Source organism: Dromiciops gliroides, chromosome 2 (genome assembly GCF_019393635.1).
Source record: "Dromiciops gliroides isolate mDroGli1 chromosome 2, mDroGli1.pri, whole genome shotgun sequence".
Taxonomy (NCBI): Eukaryota; Metazoa; Chordata; class Mammalia; order Microbiotheria; family Microbiotheriidae; genus Dromiciops; species Dromiciops gliroides.
In genome coordinates this window covers 543,876,148-543,897,691 of record NC_057862.1, presented here as the reverse complement: position 1 = coordinate 543,897,691, position 21,544 = coordinate 543,876,148, and the positions used below count along the sequence as shown (strand labels likewise).

The following is a 21,544-nucleotide window of genomic DNA, read 5'->3' as shown; positions in this document are numbered from 1 at the left end:
AATGTAGAGACATTTACCTTGGAGGCACAATTGCTCCTACACTTCCTCTAGTTGGGGGCCAGGGGTGGAGGTTAGGATCACAACAACTCAGTTCTTATATAACATTAGTCCCACCAAGTTCATGTCCAGAGGAGGCATCGCTGTCAGATGAGTATTTCCTCTGGGTTGAATCAGTCAGTCAGTCAACTAGCATTTATTAAGCTTCTACTATGTGCCAGGTGAAGGGTAGCTAGGTGGCACAGTAGATAGAACACTAGGCTTGGAGTCAGGAAGACTGGAGCTTAAATCTGGCCTCCGACACTAGCTGTGTGACCCTTGGCAAGTTACTTAACCATTTGCCTCAGTTTCCTCATATGTAAAATGAGATGGAGAATGAAATAGCAAACCCTCCAGTATTGTTGCCAAGAAAATCCCAAATGGGGTCACGAAGAGTTGGACATGGCTGAACAACCACAGCAACAATATGTGCTTTGTACTGTGACAAGCACTGGGGATTCACAAAAACTGACCCCTGACACTTCGGCTGAAACTTGAAGAAATCCAAGGAAGCTAAGAAGCTGGGTTACCAAAGGTCACTCCCAAAGATGACTCTTTGCTCCTCTGGGCATCAGTGTTTTACTGGCTTTGAATTCTTTTTTTTTTTTTTTTGCAGGGCAATGGGGGTTAAGTGACTTGCCCAGGGTCACACAGCCAGTAAGTGTCAAGTGTCTGAGGTCGGATTTGAACTCAGGAACTCCTGAATGCAGTGCTGGTGCTTTATCTGTGCCACCTAGTCGCCCCCTTACTGGCTTTGAATTCTGAACTCTGGAGCATTCTGGACTTCTCAAACCCACAAATTGTGGGCTTTGCTCCCTTTGCTGGTCACTGAGCCCCACGAAAATCACTGAAGCAAAGAGACAGTAGCTGAAGTTAACAGGTTTTTTTTCAATGTTTCCAACATCATTCAAAGAATATGACCGCGGTGCTAACCTTTGTCCCAGAGATCCTACGTCTAGGAAAGGCCTTGTATACACCAAAATATTTATAGCAACCCTTTTTTGTGGTAGCAGCAAACTGGAACAAAAATAAATGGCCTTTGGTTCTATAAGGGCTGAACAAACTTCAGTATATGAATGTAATGGGATATTCGTTGTAATGAATATGAAGAAATTAGAGAAAACATGGACAAACTATATGAACTTGACACAGACTGAATTTAACACAACTATGAAAAAAAATCTACAAAGTGACTTGTTCAGTTGTTTTTAGTTGTGTCTGGGAAAAGGAAATAGTTTGCCCTGTCACAATCAAGAGAGTGGGGGTCTCTCTCTTAGTCATTGGTACCAAGATTCTTGACAGAATCTTCCTTAATAGATTAATCCTTCACCTGGAAGATGGTAATGTATCTAAGAGCCAGGGTGGCTTTTTGTTGATATGGTGTTTGCTCCTTGACAACTCCAGGAGAAATGCTAGGAGCAGAACAGAGATCTGTACACATTTGTTGATCTGACCAAGGCCTTTAATACTGTCAGTCATTAGGGCTTGTGGAAAATTATGGCAAAATTGCCCAGAAAAGTTCATCAATATTGTATATAAGTTTCATGACAGCATGCTTGCATGGGTTCTGAATAATAGACAGTGATCTTGTACCTTCTCAGTCACTAGTGGAGTGAAGCTGGGATGTGTGCTTGTTTCCATCCTTTTTAGCATGATGTTTTCAGCAATGTTGTCATATGCTTTCAGTGAAGGTCAGCTACTAGACTGAAAGCAAATTATTCATCTTGAAAAGACTACAAGCCAAGACTAAAGTGGAAGAAGAGTTGGTGAGTGACTTTTCATTCGCAGATGATTGTACACTCAATGCAGCCTCTCAGGCTGAAATGCAAGAGAGTATGGATCAATTCTCTGTTTTTTATGTTAATTTTGGTCTACCAATTAACACGGAGAAAACAGAGGTTCGGGTGCAACTAGGTGGCCCAGTGGAGAAAGCACCAGCCCTGGATTCAGGAGGACCTGAGTTCAAATTTGGCCTCAGACACTTGACACTTCCTAGCTGTGTGACCCTGGGCAAGTCACTTAACCCTTATTGTCCCACAAACCAAAACAAAACAAAAAACAAAACAACCCCAAGAAAACAGAGGTTCTCCGCTGGCTAGCACCATATCAACCATACGTGGAACCATTAGTTACAGCAAATGGAGAAATTTTAAATGTTGTGGATAAGGTCACTTACCTTGGCAGCGTACTTTCTAGGGATGTCCACAGAGATGATGAGGTTGAAGCATACACTACCAGAGCTAACTCAGTGTTTTTGAGACTAAATGAAAATGTGGGAGAGGAGAGGTATTTAGACTGCCTACCAAACCGAAGGTCTACAGAGCCATTATGCTTACCTCATTGTTGTATGCCTATGAAACCTGGACAGTCTACCAGTGCCATCCAGGAAATTGAATCGTTTCCATTTGAATTGTCTTAGGAAGTTTCTGAAGATCACCTGGCAAGGTAAGGTACTGGGCACTGAGATAATTTCTTGAGCTGAACTGCCAAGCATTCAAACTCTATTGCAGAGAGCACAACACTGATGGGCTAGATATGTTCAAATTCCAAACATGTTTGCCAAAAAGACTATTTATTATGGAGAACTCATACAAAGTAAGTGCTCACATGGAGGTCAGAAGAAGCGATACAAGGACACTCTCAAGGTCTCTCTGAAGAACTTTGGAATAGATTGTGAGACATGGGAGACACTGGCACAGTACTGCCCAGCATGGCCTTCCTGCATCAAAGAAAATGATGTACTCTATGAGCAAAGCAGAGTTTCAGTAGATCGAAATAAACATGAGGCGCATAATTTTAAAGATATTTCCACTCCAAATGTTTATATGGACTATTTGTACCTGACCTGTGGTAGAGGCTTCTAAGCTTGCATTGGTCTGATCAGCCATAGTCAGACACACTGTACCTTGACTCCAACATAGTAATGTCATTTTGATCCTCTTCTAGAATGAAGGTCAACAAACATGCAATCATAGTTGCGTCCAACTCTTTATGACCCCATTTGGGGTTTGCTTGGCAAATATATTGGAGTGGTTTGCCATTTCCTTCTCCAGTTCATTTTACAAATGAGGAAACTGAGGCAAAACAGGGTTAAGTGACTTGCCCAGGGTCACACACCTAGTAAGACTTATTTGAGGCTGAATTTGAACTGACCCCAGGCCTAGTACTCTATCCACTACACCACCTAGCTCTCCATACAAAGTGATTACAACGATGCAAATTGAAAGAAAAATAAAATGAAACTAAATAATCATAATGATCATGCATAACCTAGAAAAATATGAAAAAATGAAATTTCCTTTTTTCATGGAGAAGAAGGGAACTATGGATCTGGGTGGAGCATATACTTTCAAAGATAGTCAATGGGCCTAATGGTTTTGCTGAACTATTTTTTTTCCTATTTTGAAAATGGGTATTACAAGGGAAGCTTTACTTGGTATGGGAGAGTAAGAGATATATTCAAGAAATAGATGTAATGTAAAAATAAAAGTTCTTAATAAGAAAGGAAGGAAGGAAGGAAGAGAAAGTTGTGTTTATTTTGCAGTTGGAGAAATTCAGGCACAAAGAGAGTAAATGACTGATTCAAATTATAGAGTATATCTAGGCTGATAGATAAGTCCCAAAGTGATTTTAGCCTAGACCCATTCTCCATTCTATAGGGAGGTTGGTATTTTACTTTGAAAGAAGGCATAGAGTCACAGAGTCATGAAATAACAGAATTTTAGAAAGTCTGAGCTAGAAGGGATCCTACCCCAGTCCCTTCATTATACAGAAGTTGACTTGCCCAGGGCTACATCACATCAACATGTCTCTAGGTAATGAATCCCTCTTCTCTGACCAGCTGCCATCGATGAGCAAGTAAGTTCCAAATCTTCTTCCCTCTATTACCTCCCACTATTGCGCAACCTTTGTGCAAACACAACCTGCCAGCTTCCACTGCAGATGCTACAATCCCCAATTCCTAAACACTCAAAGCTACTAAAGATCCCCAAAGGGAAAGTTTTCACCACCAAGTCATTGGTGCCATCAAATGGCTCAACAACAAAAACAGATAATAGTTTTATTAATGGAAGTGACACTAAGGAATACACATTGCCACCTGCCTTGCCTTTGTATTCTAAGGACCACTAAACCTTTATATTGGGCATGCAACTGCAAACTCCTATATGTGTTTTTCCCCCATTAGAATGTAAGCTTCCTGAGGGCAGGGACTCTTACCTTTCTATTTGTATCCCAGTACTTTGCACAAATTAAGCTCAATTAAAACATTTTCATCCATTCATTTACTCATTCACTCATTCAATCAGTTATTAATAACTTGCTGGGTCCCAGAACCCGTGCTAGGTGTTGGGGATGTGAAGACAAAAATGAAAGTTCCAGCCTTCCACCTGCTGATAATGCCAGTGATATCTGACATTTCTATCAAGCTTTATGATTCACAAAGTGTTTTGTATGTACTGTCTCCTTTGATCCTCACAACAAGCTCTGATAGAGGCAAGGTAAAGATTATCATGCTCATTTTCCACAATGGGAGCTAAAGAGACTCATCTGAGATCACAAAACTAGTAAGCATTGGAGCCAAAACTCTTCTGGCTCTAAGCAACCGAATCCTCAGTTCTACGGAGACACACACACACACACACACACATACACACATGCACGGACACACACACACAGATGGATACACACACCCTCACACATGCACATGATTTCCAGCTATTGTATAGATGCAGCCCACACAGAGAAATGTATTTCTTTGTCTGGTGTCACACTAACAGGACTAGGCATTGTGTTTATACACAGAGGTACAGTATGAATGTGGAGGCTCTGGCTCTTTTCAAAACCACACCCAAATCATTCCAGATAAATGAAAACCCAGTTTGTGAAGAATTTTTCCAGTCCCCTGAGTGACCCATTCCAAAGGCTAGTCATCATTAATATTGTAGTATCATAGCCTTTATGATTAGATATAGCCTTATGTGCTAATTCCATTCCCTTATTTTACTGAAGATAAAACTGAGGCTTAGAGGAAGCTAACAAGAGTTATTTTTATTACCTCATCCATAAAAAGATGGTGTTGAAATGGTCCTTGGTAAGGTCCTTCCCAGCTATAAGAATTTTAGTATTCTGTCCTCATGACATTTTTGTTGCTGGCTCGTGTGTGTTTGGAAATTAAACATTGTTTTTCATTTCTTCCCTGCTCCTAATTTATCTATTTCTGTTGAGTCCAACCTACCATTCTTTATAGTAACCCAGGTTCAAGTCCCTGACACAGTTCTCACAATAAATTCAAATCTATCATGTTGCATTTCTCTTGTTCAGTTCGTTTAACTAGGTATCCACACTATATCAGATTCATGTGAATCCCCCATGACGCCTGTTCTTTTTTTGTTTGTGAAATGGAAATTAACAGTGGTTTGGATTCAGAAGACTTGCACAGGAATCTGACTCTTGACTCTCACTAGCTGTATAACTTTGGAGAACTCAACCTTTCTGAGCCTCAGTTTCTCTATATGTAAAATGGAAATAATAATATTTGAACTCCTCAACTAAAGTTGTACTTTGCTTTCTCGTTGTGGTATAGAGATGACCCCCATTGTCAAAGGCTTCGCCAGTAGAGCATAAGTCCTGGCAGACCCTACCAAACTGGAGAGGCTTTGAATACAGGCTGGGCAACAGACTGCCTTTCTGTCACCCAAGAACCAGGCCAATTCAGAACAGCTTATACCCAGAAGGCTGAATGCTAACCGATCTGGGGTTTGCTTGTTAGGGGCATTTTGGCCACAGCAACTCAAGAAACCACCTACCAAGTCTTAGAGGACAAAGAGAGTGCCCGCTCTGATGAAAGTGAGACATTTTTGAAGTGCTGAATCAACAATTGCATTATCTAGCCCATGTTTGTGCTGCTAGGCAAGTACTGAGTAAGCCTTGAAGGGTTAAAGAAGTATGAACTCATTAATAGTAGCCCCTTCCACTACAAACACCCCATTAACTTCTCATTTCCATCATAAGTACTTTTGTTTCCATCATTAAATTAAGACCAGATTCTAATTAATGTCACCTTTTGGTAGGTAAATTCTAGCATTATCCTGGAAGATCTGGCTAAAGAGAAATCTTACAAGGAACATAGAATGTCTCTTTCTTTATGGGATATATGTGGTGTGAATGTTTATAAAGCAATGACACAGGGGCAGTGGATAGAGCACCAGCCCTGGATTCAGGAGGACCTGAGTTCAAATCCAGCCTCAGACACTTGACACTTACTAGCTGCGTGACCCTGGGCAAGTCATTTAACCCCAACTGCCTCACCAAAAAAAAAAAAAAGTGATAAAGCAATGACACAGATTCCCATGAGCCAACACAGGGACATGAGTCTCATAGTCCTGGCATATCATCAGATGGATCACAGTATAAGAAATCCTCAATTATCAAGACCTTTCTGGATAATGTTAGTGTTATCTGGCTAATATTTAAATTTTCTTAGTTTGGAATTGGGTCCCAATATATAAAATGTTCCAAAAGTCTTAGTGCAGCTTTAAGCTTTTACAACCATGCTGACTTGTTGTTACTCTCTCTTCCATACACATAGCATCTGTGCTTTTTCATGTTTGTCCCATGTCTTCTTTTAGATTACAAATTTCTTCTCTTTTACTTCCTTTGAGTCCCCCTATAGTAGCCACTGCACCATTCTGTACATAGAGTAGAATTAATTCTGCTATACTTTCTTCATATTTCCTGTGACTCTTATTCACAGTTGCTGGGACAATTCCTTAGCCTGGGCTCGAAGGGAGCTGCTTTAGGTAGAAAACTTTCTTCTTGAAGGAGTCATGGCCAGAAGACACATAAGAGATTAGGGTTCACTTTGAAGTGTTCTGGACTAAAGTGTAATGGAAGTTTTTGTCTCCGCTAAAGGGAGGGTTCAGGGATGTGAATACCCCTAACATGGTGGGTTATTCAGAAGTCATAGAACCACGGATCATTAGAGTGAGAGTGGCCCTTTAAAGATCACTGGTGCAATTATTTAAAAATCTTTTTGGTTTGACAGGTGATTTCAAGCATATGCTTATAATATTGGCTTTGGAAACTGTATGTTTACTGTAGGAAGTTGGTAAGCCCAGGAATTTGTAATACTACAAACTAGAAAGCCTAGAGTAGGAAAGGTAGAAGGGAGTTTTAAAAGTCCGATGTACCAATTTTACAAAGGATGAAACAAGTCCAGAAAGGACTTGCTATTTACTTTATGTCACACAGAAAACTTATCAGTAGAATTTAACCCAGGTTCTAGAATCTAAAAGTTCAGCCTTGGACATCAGTGGTGTCAAACCCATCAGATTAAAATATAATTGGGAGGGGCAGCTAGGTGGCGCAGTGGATAGAGCACTGGACCTGGAGTTAGGAGGACCTGTGTTCAAATCCGGCCTTAGACACTTAACACTTACTAGCTGTGTGATCCTGGGCAAGTCACTTAACCCCAATTGCCTCACTAAAAAAAATGTAATTGGGAAATGTTTAACAAAATAAATTAAAATGTAATACAACATAGGTAATATTCATTCATGATTTTCTTAGTCAATATATCTATAGTAGAGATTTTCTATTTCAGTTAGACACCACTGTTCTACATCACCTGATGAATTAAACATACTTGTTTATGTCAACAACTCATCTTATTAAAGTCGGTACTATCATTTAATTTAAATTAATTAATATAATAATTAAATTAAATTGATATAATTTAAAGGAAAATGTGCCCCAAATCATGGATCCTAGACTTTCACCTAGAAGGTGTTTTGGAGCTCATCTACTCCAATATTCTCATTTTACAGATGAGGGAAACTCAAGTCCACAGAGGCTGTGACTTGACTAAGGTCTCTCAGATAGCCTAGACTCAACCTATCTTTCTATCACTTCCCTTCCTTGCCTCTGCAACCCCACCAGACTGGCCTTCTCTCTGTTCTTCACACATAATGCTCCAAATCTTTTGTTTCTCTGCAGCTTTTCACTGGATGTCTTCCACATTGGAATGCATTCATTCCTTACTTTTAGGTGGCACAGTAGGTAAAAACACTAGACCTAGAGTCAGGAAGCCCAGAGTTTAAACCCCACCTCAATACAACATCAAATGAGATAATATTTCTATAGTTACTGGCACATAATAGGTACTCAATAAAAGCTTTTCTTCTTCTTTCTTCTTCCTCCTCTTCTTCCTTTTCCTCCCCCTCCCCCTCCTCTTCTTCTTCCCTTTCCTCCTCTTCCTCCTCCTTCTCCTTCTCCTCCTTTTCTTCTTCCTTCTCCCCCTCCTCCTCCTTTTCGCCTTTCTCCTTCCTTCTTTTGTCTCCTCCTTGGCCTCCTTTTTAAATCTTCCTCATATTCCTCATTGTTGTTTTTGTAACCTAATAGAAGACCTACCTTTCTTTAAGATGCAACTCAGACACCAGCTTCTTTATGAACCTTTCCCTGATCCCCCGTGTTCTAGTGTCTGCCCTTCCAAACTACCTTGTATATAACCACTTTGAATATATTTATGCTGTATATAGGTTTATATGTATGTGTCTCCCCATTAGAATGTAAGCTCTTGGGGCAGCTAGGTGGTGCAGTGGATAAAGTACCAGCCTTGGATTCAGGAGGATCTGAGATCAAATCTGACCTCAGACACTTGACACTTATTAGCTGTGTGACCTTGGGAAAGTCACTTAACCCCAAGTGCCTCACCAAAAACAAAAAATAAACAAACAAAAAAGAATGTAAGCTCTTTGTGAGTAGAGATTTTTCATTCAGCATCTAATATAGTCCTTGTATACAGGAAGTGCTCAATAAATACTTGCTTGATTTTAGTGGTAAAAACATTGATTTAAACCCAAGTTTTCTAACCTAGTCTGCTTTTCCAGTAAGTCAGATTATTCACCTACCAATTCAATTCAACAAAATATTGTTAACTTCATGTAATATGCAAGGCATTGTACTATATGCAATATACTATATCAGTTTATCTTTGTAAGGATAAATATTGAATCCAGCAAAACTCCTGTCATGTCCACATTTTGTCAGCAGAGGGAGTCATCTACCCACTTGTTATTTATGAAGCTGCCTTCAGTCCTCACATGCTGCAAATTTTACTTATCCAGTCCACTTCACCATACTGGCAGATTCCCCACAGATTGAGTTGGGCCACTGCTGAGGTGCCATTTCCCCTCAATAATGTGGCTGCTGCCGGGGAGCTCCTATCATATATTGCCAGCACTTCAGAACCACACAGACCTGGCCTCATGGCCCAAGTGTGCTTAGGTACCTATGGGGATAATGGCCACTCCTAAGTGAGTCCTGGACTTGCTTTCATTGCCCTCTGCCCTTGCTTCAGAACTTTATGGAGCCTGAAGAGTTAGAAACCCCGATGCTCTATTCTACACCTCTGGGGAAATCTTAAAGGAGTACTCATCAAGGAGCTACCTCCACTGGACCAGACCCATGGCTTATGAGATGTACCAGCAGCCACAGACATCATCACATGGCACGTTGTGGGGATAGGTGCCCCAACCATAATAGTGCCTGGGTTTCCTTCTCATGCTTGACATAGGACAGGCTTATTCAGTCAGAGCCTTTCCAACAGGATACCTGGGCAGCATCAGCTGTAGCTCTGTTTTCCTGTGCGGTGTGCTGGGCGTGCTGAGTACATGTAAGATGCTGATAATGGGAACAATGCTGCAGAGGAAAAGGAATTAAAGGAAGGAGACTATTCCCCTGGACTGGGGACTCTCCCTTGAGCTGGTACAGAACCAAACAGCATTATCCAAACCTACAGATGTACAAATGAGAGGGGCAAAAAGGAATGCCCATGGGTCACAGGCCAGCCTTGGAAGGATGGAGGCTCCAAGCACACATATATATCCCTATTAACTGTGGCTTCAGGAGGGCCTAGAAGTAGAGCTACCTGCCGGGCTACCTTCTGGGGTGTTATTAATTTTTGTGTGTGTGTCATGGACCCTGTTTCAGTCTGGTGAAGACTATGGATCCCTTCACAGAATAATGTTTTTTAATAATGGTAGAAAACACTAAATTTTAGTTAGAGGTTAGTGAAAAATAAAGATATTTTTTCCATTCAAATTCATAGGCCCCTTGAAATCTATCTGTGGTCCCCTTGGAGGTCTGTGGACCTCAAGTCAAGAACCTAGGGTATACAGTGAAGCAAAAAAAAAAAAAGACTTCATAAGATTATGGGATATAGAATTAAAAGGTACCTTATTTTGATTTCAATGAGATGGAACAAGCATTGATTAAGTGCTGATTACATGCCAGGCAGCATACCTGGGGCTAAGGAGATGAAGTAAAAAAACAGACAGTTCCAACCTTCAAGGAGCACTCTAGGGGGACACGACATCTAAACAGAGAAGTAAATACATGTATATACATATATAACAAGCACTCTGAAGAGACTCAACTCCCACTCACATGGAAGAGTCAGACTACCAGAATGTGACTACTTTGTAGCTCTAAGGAGCTGAAGGTACCTTTCTAGTTCCATAGATCATGAACCCCCACTGCTACACTTCCTGCCAAGATTATTAGTTGAGAATCAATTTAGTCAACTGAAATTAAGTCATGTTTAGAAAGGAGTATTTACTATGGTGATATGAGAACAGTTCATATAAAACATCCTGTAAGGGCCTTTCCTACCAATTTATACAGACTCCAGGGAAAAATGGGCTCAAACTTTGATTGTAGATTTCCTGGTTGCTAGAAGTCTTTCTCTTTTGTTTCTTTGTTTCTTCTTCTTCTTCTTCTTCTTCTTCTTCTTCTTCTTCTTCTTCTTCTTCTTCTTCTTCTTCTTCGCTAGTTAAATCTCTTTAATGAGACTTGAGGTGTCAGGTATGTGAATAGGAAGGGCAACCACCACTGTTTTCCTATATGTAGTTACTACTGCCAGAACCCCTTCCCCCAGGAGTCAGAGCACAGATCTGCCTGTATCCAGGCCCTTCAGAAGAGACTGGGAATTCACAGGGAATGGGATCAGCAGGGGCTGAATTCAGGGAACAGACACTGCTATCCTGGAGTGGTGGTGGCTCTGCCCACCCAGGTTTGGCTGGACCCTGGTCAACTAGACCATGGTAGGTATCAGGACACAGCTCAATTCCCAAATCTCCAGTCAGTCTGCAATGGTGGCAGGACTGGTCTAGGGGTGCTGGACTCTCCCCTTCCCCCATATCCCCAGGCTGACTTTGGGCAAGAACCCCAGCTCCACTTTCCATTCTACCCTGTGTGGGTGGGTCCTGGAAGAGGCCCCTATAGTACCAAGTGGAGAAGGGGGGCAGCTGGAGGCACAGGAACCACTGGCGCAGTCACTGGAACTGGGTGATGGGGGCCCAGGAGCCACACTGTATGGGGGAGATGGGATTCCAGGGTGGTAAGCTACATCCTCATAGGCAGGAATCTTGAAGGAGGAGAGAAGGTGTACGTCAAGCATGGAGCCCCCTGAGTTGAATCTTTTCTTTTGGGGTGGGAGGCTCAAGAAGGTCCCCTCAGGTGGGGTGCAGTTTGAGTTCCTTGTTGAACTTTGAATCTAGAACACTAATTGGATAATGGCAATTACAAAATTCTCCAGATGCTTTGAAACTCTTGAAGTCCTACTTTAGCCCAAAGTGCAGGGAGGGGAAAGAAAGCCCAAAGCTTAGGTCTCTCCTTCAAATCCTCCTGAGGGGTTTTACTAAAGTGATGCACTGGTTCATACTTCTGGAATAACTTTGGTTCTAACAAGCTTGATAATTTACGGATGGACCCTTTTTTTCTTGTTTTTCATTCATTTCAGTCACGTCTGATTTTTTGTGACCCCATTTGGGGTTTTCTTGGTAAAGACACTGAAATGGTTTGTTGTTTCCTTCTCCCTGTCATTTTACAGCTAAGAAAACTGAGGTAAACAGGGTTAAATGTCTTGCCCAGGGTCATTTGAACTCAGGTCTTTTTGATTCCAAGCCCAGGGCTCTATTCACTGCACCATCTAGCTGCCCTTGGGATAACCACGAGGGCATGACTAAGTTTTCTCAGCCTAACTGAACATGTTTCCTGTGCAACATCACTCCAGTTCCAAAGATGCTTCACACTTAGTCTAAAGCCCACAATTGGTTGATTGACTGAAACAAATTTATGACTGAGATTGATTGTTTTCACCTGGTCAAGATACACTTACTTCCCCACTTAGTGGAGGAGAGAAGATTATTGGGCAGGAGGGACAGCAACAAAAGCCTTGATAGGTTGGAGTACAGTTTAAAGCAGGAGAGGTGTTTGCAAAGGGAGTTGCCTGAAGGTGGCATTAGGGAGCAGGGAGGAGTATTTCAGTTCCTCCTCCTGGCCCTCAGTGTCAGGGGGCATGAGAGGGGCAGCCAGCCTTGGAGATGATGTTTCCTGGAGAAAGCCAAGTTTCGGGGAGCACTGGAAGATGGAAGAAATGCACCATCACAGAGTGAGAGCTAGAAGAGGCCTCGGAGGGCACCTAACCCGACCCCCTGGCTTCACAGATAAGGGGCCTGAGGCTCAGATTCAAATCGAGATTCTCTGATATTAATTAAATACAGTGACCTTTTTGCCATGTCACCACAAAGTAATGAAGGGCCCCAGAGGGCTCAGTGAGAACAGTGGACAAGCCAGGGTAGGAATTCAAGGCAAAGCCATTTACTTTGGGGATGGAGCCAACTCTGATGTATGGCCAGAGTTTATAACCTGAGTGCTGATCTCTAAGCCAAATCCTCGATGATCATGGTCCCCATCACACTAATAGGGTGAGAAAACAGTCTGAAAGAGTGACATGATGGCCCTAGCATCCTGGATGCCTGGACTGTTCAAGGGAGCAGGAATTGGGTTGGCTAGTATAGGAAGGGAGACCCTTACACAGCCTCCAAGGACATCTTCATCTGGGGATGACTTCCACATGCCATGGTAGTTCCAGCTGTATTATGGGGTGAAGCAGAGGGAAAAGTCAAATGTATCTCTGAGATTCTGAGACTGGGTAACAAAGAAGACAGCGACACCATAAGTGTTGGAAGTAAGGAAATGAAAAGAAGGGGTTCGTAATGAATATAGGCTGGACCCAGAAAAAAATCATTATTTTAGTCTTGAATCAGAATTTTGCTAGCTGTGTGACCCTGGTCAAGTCACCTACCTCTGCCTTCCTCAATTTCTTCATTTATAAAATAGGGATAGCAAAAGAAACAACTTCTCAGGATTGTTGTGAGATAATATATGTAAGGCAATTTGCAAACCTTAAATTTTGTTTTGTTTTTCTGGGGAGCAATGAGGGGTAAGTGACTTGCCCAGGGTCACACAGCTAGAACGTGTCAAGTGTCTGAGGCTGGATTTGAACTCAGGTCCTCCTGTATCCAGGGCTGGTGCCTTATCCACTGCACCACCTAGCTGCCCCAAAATGTTATATTAATGGTTGCTTTTGAGGGGACCTTTGAACAGGTTGAATCTGAAGTATCAACAGGACTTCCAGGAGGAGATAGAGCAGGTAGTTGGGTATGTGGACCTGGAAATCATGGGAGAGGTCAGGATTATTGGGTCAGGATATCTACATTAAGGAGTTATCATTATAGAAGTGATACTTGAATCCATGGGAGCAGGTGATATCACTAAGGGAATGAGTGTAGAGGAAGAGAAGAGCTGAAATAATGAAGTCTTGAAGGACAAGCCCTCTTAGTGGGAAGAAGGATGATGGACTTATGAAGGATACCAAGAAGGAACAGTCAGACGGGAGGATAACCAGGAGCCAAAGTAAGGATGCTTCTCCAGGAAGAAGGGGTAACAAAAATAATAAGAGATATTTATATAGCCCTTATAAAGTTTGCAAAGCATTACCTATATTGACTCATCTGATTTGATTCAACAACCAGAGGTGGGTACAATAAGTGTCATTACTCCCATTTTACAAGGTGAGGAGACCGAGGCTCTAAGTTAAGTGACTTACCCAATGTCACACAACTAGTAGGTGTCAGAGATGAGAAGTGAATTTAGGTCTTCTTAACTCAAGCCTAACCCTCTATTCACAATGCAAAGTCTCAAATGCTGCAAAAAATGGCAAGGAGAATCAGGACTGAGAAAAGGCCTTTAGATTTAGAAATCAAAAGGTCATTTTGACCTTTCAGTTAAGAGGTTCACCTTTGAGGAAGCCAGATGAATTGAAGAGTGAATAGATGATGAGAAAGTGGAGACAGTGAGTATCAATTATTCCCTATTTTAGGAGAATAGCAGGAAAGGGGAAGAGAGACATGGGACAGTAGCTTTTCAATTAATCTAGTAGCTTACTTGGGACAGGTAGGTGGCGCCAGTGGATAAAGCACTGGGCTTGAAATCAGAAGACTCATCATCCTGAGTTCAAAGCTGGCCTCAGAAACTTACTAGCTGTATGACCCTGGGCAAGTCACTTAACCCTGTTTACCTGAGTTTCTTCATCTGTAAAATGGGCTAGAGAAGGAAATGGCAAAATCACACTAGTATCTTTGCCAAGAAAACCCCAAATGGGGTCATGAAGAGTTGGACAGGATTGAAAAACAATACATTACTTTCCTTCATGTACTCTGTAGCACTCCATCTCATGATTCCAGGAATTTTTACTGGCTGTTCCCTGTGCCTGAAACTCTCTCCCCCCTCATCTCTGCCTCTTAGCTTCCCTTGCTTTCCCAAAGCTTCAATTAAAGTACTACCTTTTTTTTTCTTTTTTTTTTAAGTGAGGCAATTGGGGTTAAGTGACTTGCCCAAGGTCATACAGCTAGCAAGTGTTAAGTGTCTGAGGCCGGATTTGAACTCAGGTACTCCTGACTCCAGGGCCGATGCTCTATCCACTGTGCCACCTAGCTGCCCCAAAGTACCACCTTTTGCAAGGTCTTTTTTTTTTTTTTTTTTTTTAGTAAGGCAGTTGAGGTTAAGTGATTTGCCTAGGGTCACACAGCTAGTAAGTGTTAAGTGTCTGAGGCCAGATTTGAACTTAGGTACTCCTGACTCCAGGGCCGGTGCTCTATCCACTGCGCCACCTAGCTGCCCCTGCAAGAAGTCTTTTCCAGTCCTTTAATGTCTTCCCTTGACGTTTATCTCATCTATATGTTGTTTGTACATAATTATTTACCCGCTAGCTTTCTCATTAGACAGCTCCTTGAAGGCAGAAACGGTTTTTTAAAAAACTTTTTCATTTAAATGTTAAAATTTGTTTTGTCTTGTTTTGTTTTTTGTTAACCTCTCTTTGTATCCTCAGTGATTAGCACAGTGCCTTGCACGTGGTAAACACTTAATAATGCTTATTGACTTGACAAAGGTAAGAAATGGATACACAAGTGATATGAAGTAGGTGCTGGCCACCCTTCAAGTCACAGACTTTCTATAACTTTGCCTACAGCAAGCACTTGAGAAAGGTTTGTTGAATTGAACTTTGTGGTTGACTTAAGGAAAAATTTTCTTACCTTATTTGTATAAACTGGAATTTGAGATCTTTGTGAACACAACTTAGATGATACCTGGGATGTACTTTGGAGAAATAATTCGTACCTTTCCCTTAGGAAAGCCAGAAGGTTGATTTTATAGGTGTGTCCATATGATGCTGAAGCATAAAATTCATTCAGAGAGTCAAGATTTTGTAGCAAAAGGGATACCAGGTTAGGAGGCAGGAGATCTGGATTCTAGTCTTTCCTCTCTACCGCCCCCAAACAGAACGATCTTAAGCAAGTCACTTGTACTATTTGTAATGATTGGAATGACGCCACCTGCTGGAGACTTACTGTAGAAATGAGGTGAACATCTCTGAGAGCAAGACCATGCGTCTTTTCTTTGGCATCAGGAAGTGACGTTTGCTTGTGGGAGGAAGAAGGGGGGAGCTTGGTGCTCTGACTCTCTTTCCTGAGGACGCTGGTGGAGAAGGGAGCTAGAAATGTGCTTTCCCTTTAATAGATGGATGAATGTAGGCCTTTTTCTCTCTCTTTACCAAATTCTTATTCTCCTTAATAAATGCTTAAAAGTCTAACTCTTGCTAAAGCTTATAATTTATTGGCGACCGCTCATTAGATATTTCAGACAGACTAGCTAGAATTTTAGCCCTTAACATATTAGGACTTAGGAGGCCTTATCTGTAAACAAAATAATAATTAATTATAATAATAATAGGAAGAAGAAGAAGAAGAAGGAAGAGGAGGAGGAGGGAGAAGGAGAAGAAAGAGAAGGAGAAGATGGTGGTGTTGGTGATAACTTACCCTGCTAAAGACAAGGAACTGTAACTGTGGTATCATGGAGTGAATACTGGACTTAAAAATTAGAGGTCTGGGTTCAAATCCCAGCTCTGATCTTGACTAATTATGGGAACTTGGAAAAGTCACTTAACTTCTTTGAGCCTCAGTTTCCACATCTGCAAAAGTAATGGATTAGACTAAATGACTTCCAAAGTCTCTTATAGCTCTAGGTCTTATGGCTCTATGACAAAATGATCTCTTAGACATTTCTAGAGTGGTGATTTATAAAATTATGGACCCAGAAGAGACCTTTGAAATAATATCAGCCAATCCCTTTACTTTATAGAGGATGGAAACGATGGCCAACTAGGTTAATAGACTTACTTAACATTATAGAGTTTGATAGGTGGCAATTAATAAGCACTTATTAAGTGCCTACTATGTACTAGGCACTGGGCTGAGGAAGGAAGAAAGGAAGAAAAAAATAATCCCTGCCCTCAAGAAGCTCATGGTGTAATAGGGGAGATAAAATGCAAACAGTTATATATTTTAAAAAATTGGATATGATGAACAAAAGGAAAACACTAGCATTAATATGTTTGTTTAGTTATTTTTCAATTGCATCCAATTATTTGTGACCCCTTTTGGGGGTTTTCTTGGCAAAGATACTGGAGTGGTTTTCCATTTCCTTCTCCAGCTCATTTTACAGATGAGGAAACTAAAACAGAGTTGTGACTTGCCCAGGGTCACACAGCTAGTAAGTATATGAGGGCAGATTTGAACTCAGGTCTTTCTAACTCCAGGCCTGGAACCTTATTCACTGGGCTACCTGATTAAAGAGGACTGGAAAAGGCTTATTGTAGAAGAGGAGATTTTAATTTTTTTTGGTGAGGCAATTGGGGTTAAGTGACTTGCCCAAGGTCACACAGCTAGTAAGTGTTAAGTGTCTGAGGCCGGATTTGAATTCAGGTCCTCCTGAATCCAGGGCCGGTGCTCTATCCACTGCACCACCTAGCAGCCCCCAAAACATATTTTATACTTTTTTTTTTTTTTTAGTGAGGCAGTTGGGGTTAAGTGACTTGCCCAGGGTCACACAGCTAGTAAGTGTTAAGTGTCTGAGGCCAGATTTGAACTCAGGTACTCCTGACTCCAGGGCTGATGCTCTATCCACTGTGCCACCTAGCTGCCCCAGAAGAGGAGATTTTAGATAGATTTTGATGCAAGCCAGGAAGGCCAAGAGACTGAAATGTAGAGAGAATTCTCAGCTTGAGAGATACTTTATTGACCTTCAGTCTGGATCTTATCATTGCAGTTTTTGTCAACACTGGTATTACTTAAGTCGATTTGGCCATGGAACATTTAGAACCTGAACTATATTGATGGAACCAGTTATTCCTTGTCTAGTGCAAAGGATGTGAAGGTATGAGATACCTTGGGAGGAAAGAGAAAGTAAGAGAAAATACTAGTACACATAGGACCAAAAGTCCAGCTGATTGAACTAAACAACTATGTTTGTGTTGTACACATATACTAAGTGTTGAATTTAAAATGTGCTTTGGGGAAAACTATTCTGCTTCAGATAAATTCAGGCTTATTTTCAATATCAAGGACAATTGAACTTTTGCTGTACTGAACCCTGTAAAAAACTGAACCCCTGAACTTCCTTTTACCCCAAGGCAGACTCATTTTGCCATTCTGCTGTGTTTCTAGTAATTCTCTCCCCCACCCAATCAAGAGCCCATCACCCACATCCCTTATTATGAACTGTTCTGTCAGCACTTGGCATGCACTCAACAGAGGTGACACCAATTATTTGTGTCAAGGCTCCCCCTGGAAGACGGAGATGTATGAAATCTAGCTCAAGGGCAATCCATCAAGGCCCAACAAGGTGCCGAGGGCCTGTCACTGCAACAGGGTATTGAGGAGAAGCCACAATCTCTCAGGACAGATGGTTGATGAAGAGCACTCTATCATAGGAATCGATGCATCTGATGAGACTGAAGGAATGCATACAACTAAGCCTTTAAGGTGCTAAAGAAATGTGAGTTATTATTATTAAAGTTATCATTATGTTAATGTCAGTTACACCATTTTGAGAGATCTGCTTGAAACTAGATGCCCATTGTTTTTGGTTGATTTAGTACAGGACACCCCCTTTCGTTTTTTTTTTCTTTTTTTTGAGGAAGAGACTACTTCTTGTTTTCCCTACAACTTTGAGAACACAAGGAATCGGGGAGCAAAGAAAGGAGAAAAGTCTCTGAATGGGGGCATGATGGAGGATTTGGGTGTTAACTATCAAATCCTAGAGAATAGTGGAGTGCATGATGTCTCCTCCAGCTACACTTTCTTCCTGGTCAGAACAACGGGGAGGGGACCAGGCTAAAAAGAAAAGTGAACAGAGTTGGGGTGGGGCAGGGGTAGGGAGTTTGGCCACCAGTTTGGAGATCTGTCTGGTAAGGCTCAAAAATCTGTGGGTGGATTCTCATCTCATGGTTGAGGGACCCTTTTGTCTGGGGGAATGGGATGGATTGGATCATCTCTTCTTCTAAAAGTTCCATTGATCCTAGAAAGAATTCTGTTTTTAGGAATATCTGTTTATAATGTGAGAAATCATTATTGATAACTAATATCTTGGAGAGATTCAGAGCTTCTCTCCTTCTTTCTAAATCCTTCAGGTTTTTCCTGAATGACATAACTGATAAGATTTGGACTAACTTTCTTTCACAAGACCACACCCAGGTGGAAGCCATTATGCTTAGATCAGCTTGGGTGGGAGCTACATTCTTTGAATTGGTGACCTTATAGAAACATACTTTCCCCATCCGAGTGACCCTGAGTCCATTTTAATATAGCCCACCTCCAATTCCATCACCCAATTAGATTTGATTGCTATTTGATGGACCACCTACTATTTGGAAAGGTATATAAGCTGTGAATCCACCACCATTTTGGTCTTTGGTCTGAGAGAGGCAGCCAGTGACCATCCTTTTACTAATAACCTGCTGGTTTTATTAATAAAATAATTAAATTACCCAGAAACTATGTCTCTCAAATTTTTAATCATCACAATAAGAGGAATGATGGCATGGAAGAAAGAGCCTAAAAGGTCAAGTTCCACCCATTTGTTTTACAAACGAGGAAGCCAAGGCCCACAGAAGAGAAAGTCCTGCTCTGTGTTGCACAGCTAGTTAATAACAGACACTTTCCAATGTAGGTGCCCTAACTCCCACTCTAGTATTTTCTAACTTTGCCCTTTAATCAGTCAGCCTAGGTAGAGGCAGCTGGTGGTATAGTGGATAAGTGCCTGGAGTTAGGAAGAAAAATCTAAATCTGGGTTCAGAAATTTGCTAGCCATTAGATCCTGGGCAAGTCACTTAATTGTCATTTGCCTCAGTTTCCTCAATTGTAAATAAGGATAACATTAGCACTTTGAAAAGTTATTGTGGGGATCAAATGATATAATATTTGAATAAAGGGCTAAGCACAGTGGCTACTATATAGTAGATACTATATGTGGTAAAATTATTAGGATTCAGCTGACTCCTTTGGGAGGGGCCACACCTGGCCCACCCTGAAGTTACGTATGCTACTGAGGTCAGAAGGAGAAGCCTCTCTCCATAGGCAGGTTTTGAAGGACATCCCCTTTTGGGGGAGGGAAATTGGACGCTTGCTGAGGGGAGGCTGAGGCTCTTCCGGAGCTCACTCTCTTTTTTCTTCTTCCTCCCTGGCGGTGGCGTGAGCAGCAGCAGCAGCCGAGTCATTTAAGCCTGGTTGTAATTTGTGCTTTCCATTCAAGCCACAAGCTCCAGGTGGTAAGGTACTCTGCTCTTTTGAACAGACTTAGGTTAGAGCTAGGAGGATTCTCCCTATTTCTTTTTCCCTATTACCTTGTCTTTGATTTTATTAATTTCACCTTTGCTGTTTACTTTTTTCTCCCTAATAAAATATCTGTGGAACAGAGGCTGTAAGGCTCCTTTCTTATTGGCCTGGGAGAAATATCTAAAAAGGCAGTTTCTGAGGGGAGGGAGCTTTAAACCTAGAGGTCCCTCATTATCTCCAGGACCCCAATATTTAGGTGAGCCACCCAATTAGCTCTTCATATATTAAATTTGGCCCCCACATATATAAATGCTTATTCCCTTCCTAGGTAGTGACATCTTTCTTCCTTTCTTCCTTCCTTCCTTCCTTCCTTTCTTTCTTTCTTTCTTTCTTTCTTTCTTTCTTTCTTTCTTTCTTTCTTTCTTTCTTTCTTTCTTTCTTTCTTTCTTTCTTTCTTTCTTTCTTTCTTTCTTCCTTTCTTTCCTTTCAAGGCAAATGGGGTTAAGTGATTTGCCCAGAGTCACACAGCTAGTAAGTGTCAAGTGTCCGAGGCCGGATTTGAACTCAGGTCCTCCTGACTCCAGGACCAGTGCTCTATCCACTGTGCCACCTAGTTGCCCCTTTCCATGTCCTTTTATACCTTTCTCTCTATATCTTTTATCTCACAGTATCTCTGTGAATTTCCTTTTCAATCCCTTCTTTAATCCTTTGTTCACTCTGCTATGTTTCTCACCCTTTTCCTTTTTTCTTACCTGTCACCTTTAATCATAGTATGTAATCTCTTTCACTCTCTTTCTTTTTTTCCTCTTTCTCTTCCTCTCTCTCTCCAGATGTATCTGTATATATGTGTGTGTGTGTGTGTTTTAAAAATAAGTTATATACATATAAATATATGAATAATATTGCAATATATAAATATATTATATATATAATATATACAAAATTTTATATTCTGTGTATATCTCCATATCTATCTATCTACCTATGATTTCATAGATGTAGGAAATTCCTGGTAAGAAAACTATAGAGCTAAAATTGTTACAACTTAATGGTGCTAGAGAGTTGCATAGAATAGAGAGGTTTAGTCACTTGCACAGAGCCAAACAGCTATAGTATATATCAGAGGCAGAAGTTGAATAGAGGCTTCCTGACTCTGAGGCTGGCCTTTTAGCCCCAGCACCATGTTACTTCTCATAATTATTCATATTGTGTTACTTTAACGTGTTATGGAATATAATTTTAAAAAAAGTTTGTGGGGGCAGCTAGGTGGTGCAGTGGATAAAGCACTGGCCTTGGATTCAGGAGGACCTGAGTTCAAATCCAGCCTCAGACATTTGACACTTACTAGCTGTGTGACCCTGGGCAAGTCACTTAACCCCAATTGCCCTGCAAAAAAAAAGTTTGTTTTTTACAGCAGATGGTTTGAACACTTCATTTTCTAAAAATCCTTAATGCAGTTGCTTAAAAAAAAAAATCTGTGGGTTCCACTTGAT

The 21,544-nt window shown here is 41.3% G+C and overlaps 1 protein-coding gene across 1 annotated transcript; it reads right to left on the bottom strand.

Moving 5' to 3' along the window:
* Positions 1-10,934: 10,934 nt before the first annotated feature.
* Positions 10,935-12,954, bottom strand: LOC122739270 (WW domain-binding protein 1-like). Its single transcript, XM_043981074.1, is given in 4 exon segments — positions 10,935-11,272; positions 11,275-11,513; positions 12,326-12,456; positions 12,913-12,954. Coding segments are annotated over 4 exon segments (750 nt in total).
* Positions 12,955-21,544: the final 8,590 nt, after the last annotated feature.